We start from the raw sequence: 4,212 nt of genomic DNA, 5'->3' as shown, positions 1-4,212 counted from the left end.
AGTAACCGCCTCGCATAATATGCTTTCAGCCAATCGTAGCAACAAATCGTGAGGTTTCGAAGCTGAAAAATCAAACGTTTTCCAAATTCTGTCAGAAGATCTACAAATGCACAAAGTGCTTCTGCTTGGTCCTTTTTTGAATGAGAAATTGTTGCTATTTTAGCTAAAACCGAGTAAATAGCGGTATCATCAGGTGAGTCCTCCAGCGTAGCCATGTTTTTTTTACCCCCTCAAGGCCCTTGTGGCTGTCGTCATTCCTACATGTCCCGCCCCAAAAAACACTGCTGGCGTGTCATTGGTCCGACCCACTGGCAGTTCGGGGACGGATGTGTTAGCGGGAGTCTTTCAAGATGGATTTGTGGTGAGACTGAAAACTGAGATTTCGTGACAATCCAGCTTGCAGTGCAAGGTTACATCAGTCATAAAATGTTTGGAAATGTTCTGTTAAATTTAGATAAGAGTCTTATTCTATAAGCCAGAGGTCTCTCACCCCACCTGGGGCCTGTAACATTCAACTTTTTTGTTGTGCATCAGCTTCACCTAACCTCATTCGAGTAATGAGGTCATTAGCATGATTCAGTAATATGCAATGACATGCTGAGGAGGTATGCCAGTCATCTAGATCAGCAGGGATGCATCTAAAACGTACAGCACACAATCTTTCCCTTTGAGGACTGATGTGCAAGACTTGCCTCTGCTGATAGTAATAGCTGACAATTTAAGGCAACAAGCAGGGAAAATGTTTCTGTTTGTTGTTAGTTTTGGGTGTAAAAGAGAACGCTATTCCAATCATGCATTATTGAGTTTTTATTGCATATCTAGTATCTTTTACGGACATGCAGACTTTACTTTTGGTCTACATAGAGCAACAACGACAGAGAGGTAAAACTTAAAAATGACCTTAATGATTACCAGTTTTCCATTTTCAGTTTTTGCCTGATCTGCAGATCCATATTTACACAGATTCTGAGTTGTTTTGTTCGTAATACATAGAAAAAGATTGTTGCATGTTCATATTCTCAGATAACTGAACAAATTGAAGATTTTCCTCATTTATGCATCAGTGCATATGTCCTTAACCTTTATGTGACATTCATTATACTAAAAACAAACCATATCAAAGCATATTTTGTTAATGAACACATTTAATGAAGCGAATAAAACAAACACTCTGTTCTTTTAAAGCATTTAAACTCCCGATCAAAGATTGTATCTGTTAAATTTAAATTGCAGATCTCTGCAGGTCAATTAGCTGGTCTATCTCTCTTTTTATAAACAAAACAAAAATGTAACAACAGAAAATAAATGAGTCCTTTCTCTCCTCTGTGTCTATAATGCAATCAGATGCAGCTATGTCAATATGGTGAAATAAGTATTGACTGACTGTTAGCACTTTCACTGCATCAGCAGAGCCTTAAATCAAAACATCTCACATTATGACCCACATTTTGTCTGCTGGTCACGGCTAGGCAAATTCAAAATGGAGGCATGAAGCAAGTGTTAGAGCACACACACACGCATGCACTGGATTCATGCTCTCAGCTGCACTGAAACCTCTATGATGATGCAGCAGGAACCTCTCTTCTTCATTCTCTGAGGAAAACAGACCCTGAGATCCGCTCTGTCACCCCATTATTTTCATCCACATCCCTACAATCTGCTGCTGTCAGTATCCCTGTTTGAGGAATAGCAAATATTCATGGTGCAGCTTTTTATATCTCTCATCGTAAAACAACAATTGGGGAAAAAAAGAAGCAAAAAACAGAAATACGTTAAGCGCCAAAATGTTCTATAATCCCTCCATCAGCAGAGAGTCATGTAGGAAACAGCTATGAGTTAATCCAGACAAATGATTATGCTGTTAGTTCAGCTTTAACATCAGTTATTCACACTCAGCCTTCTAATTTGACATCAAAACACCATGATGTCTAGATAAACACAGAAAATGTGAAATTCATTGAAATTAGCTAAACAGAAGAGCATGAGATGAGCAGAAGGTGCTGTAAACATTCTCTTATATAGGTGCAGATTTAAAACAGTCTTCCTCATATCTGTGTCTGAGGTTGAGCCCCAATGTTAATGCAGGACTGTGTTTGTATGTTATATGTGTCAGTGGGTCAAACTCAGAGGATGGAGAATCCTTTGGAGCTGGTGCTCCGCATTAAAACAGATCCAATATTTTAACATATAATCCACATTTTAACCTCAATAGAGGCAATAACAGAGAGCAAAAAGAAATAAAAATGATTTTGTTTTTGGTCATGACTCACCCCATCCCAACACTCAGGCATGGTTGCTGTGAGTTAGCTGATGGCTGCAGGAAAGCAGACGAGCGGCCAGACCTTTCCTGTTTTAGGGGACCAGGTCCTGGTGAGCACTCGCTGGAGGATGGAGAGCGGGATGGTGATGGCGCAGAGCTCTGCAGAGTCTTTGTCTGATTGCTCTGCAGCCAGCCCAGCGCTCTTATTCTAACAGCTTCTGCCCCTCCTCCTTCCTCCCTTTTCCTCAAACATCCCTCATCATTACATGCAGCCGAGGGAAACATGGGCAGCAGGAAGGCGATAGGCTCAGAAAGCTGCTGCCCCCTAAACACTCTTTCCTATTGGTTCCCTGTTCTGTCAGTCAGAGACTCTCTCTCATCAGCAACACTGTGTCTGATCAGATGAGATGTTGTTTACCCGTTTCCCTCTACCGCCTTGTTTGGATTTTGACTTTAAATAAATTGGCCTAAATCGTTTAATGCTAACTATCAGAGATTCTCATTCTACAGTCAATTGCAGACCGTGAATTATGTGAATAATGCAAAAGTAGACAAATAATTCTGAACATTATTTGTATGATGTGTAGACAAGGTGGTGCAGACATAATATTTTTTATAGGAGTGGCCAGACAAGGAAGAATGTGCACTTAGGGGTGTTCAGAAGTGGATAGGTCCCAAGGTCAACCTACACGGTTCGACTCCTGACCCGCCAGGTTGGTGGGGGGAGTAATTAACCAGCGCTCTCCCCCGTTCCTCCTCCATGACTGAGGTACCCTGAGCATGGTACCGTCCCGCCACACTGCTCCCTTGGGGCGCCATTGAGGGCTGCCCCCTTGCACGGGTGAGGCATAAATGCATGGTGATCGGCATGGTGTGCAGTGTTCACTTGTGTGTGCTGTGTCACAATGACAATGGGAGTTGGAGTTTCCCAAAGGGCTTTTCACTTTTCACTTTTCGCTTTTCACTACTAACAGGGAAACAAACGAGCACAACACTCATATTTCCCAAATAGTTCTTCATAGATTCTGTGTCATGGTTGGGTCGAGGTTTTTGAGGATCCAAATGCAGAGATCAGGATGCAGAGGTGAGTCTTGCTGATTTATTAGGCAACTAAAGCAGAAATCCAAACATCCAAAATACTGAGAACCCAAAATAGGATTAAATCAGGGAAAAACTCATGTGGGAAGCCAGAGACAGGGGGAAAAACAAAACAACAAATTAGCACTGAGGTGGTGTATATATTGGGAGACTGAACCCAGGCAGTCTGATCAGCAAATAGGGAGCAGGTGTGGGCAAGACCAACAAGGAAGAAGCCAAGGGGAAAGGAAAACAAGCACAAAGGGAAAACAGAGGGTAAAATGGAAGCTGAACCTTTCTCTAATCTTCATCACTTTGATATAGAACCACGTTTTTCACCTGAGAAACGCCTCGAGTCGTAGGTTTAACCCAACCTTGCATCTCGTTCACCCACAGAGTTTGTTAGCAGTAGAACTCTTATGATGCTTACAAACTTAGAAGTTTTTGACTGTATTTTTGCTAAATGAAGTTGTAATTAGGACTAGTTCAATAGGCATTGTTTAGTCCTGCACTGGTTTCATTTTGCTCTAGACTGATGTGACCAGATGAGTCTAGCTGCTCCTGAAGGTTAAGGCTGTGTTTAAAAAAATCCACTGTAGAACCTCAACCGTTGAAGAAAGGTTTTGACGAAAGCAGTTTTAGCTGAAATCTAACAATTTCAAACACAAGTCCTTAATTAGGATGGATTGGACGGCAGCAGCTGTGGATTGACCAAAGTGTCACAATATTTCCATGCTTAATTGTTTAAATATTGAATTAATTTGACATGTACAAATCAAATTAGTAATCCAGTGTTGCATTAATGCTTCACCAGGATCTTGCATTGATGATGGTAGAGTCTGACCGCTGCGCAAAGCCCTCTCTAGCACATCCCA

At 41.6% G+C, this 4,212-nt stretch overlaps 1 protein-coding gene across 5 annotated transcripts in view; it reads right to left on the bottom strand.

Moving 5' to 3' along the window:
* Positions 1 to 4,212, bottom strand: part of ndrg4 (NDRG family member 4) — a 40,718-nt gene that overhangs the window by 18,682 nt on the left and 17,824 nt on the right. Inside the window, exon 1 of one of the 5 annotated variants that reach the window (XM_015393489.1) lies at positions 2,271 to 2,459. The exons of 3 other annotated variants lie outside the window; for them this stretch is intronic. In XM_015393489.1, coding sequence (XP_015248975.1) covers positions 2,271 to 2,291 — 21 coding nt within the window. In that variant the 5' untranslated portion in view covers positions 2,292 to 2,459. Of the gene's footprint in view, positions 1 to 2,270; positions 2,460 to 4,212 lie in introns of those variants that run through there. One more of the 5 variants, XM_015393490.1, reaches the window with a different exon arrangement.

This window comes from Cyprinodon variegatus, unplaced genomic scaffold (assembly GCF_000732505.1).
Source record: "Cyprinodon variegatus isolate N-32 unplaced genomic scaffold, C_variegatus-1.0 Scaffold644, whole genome shotgun sequence".
Taxonomy (NCBI): Eukaryota; Metazoa; Chordata; class Actinopteri; order Cyprinodontiformes; family Cyprinodontidae; genus Cyprinodon; species Cyprinodon variegatus.
The sequence above is the reverse complement of the archived record's forward strand: the minus strand, read 5'-3'. Positions and strand labels throughout refer to the sequence as shown.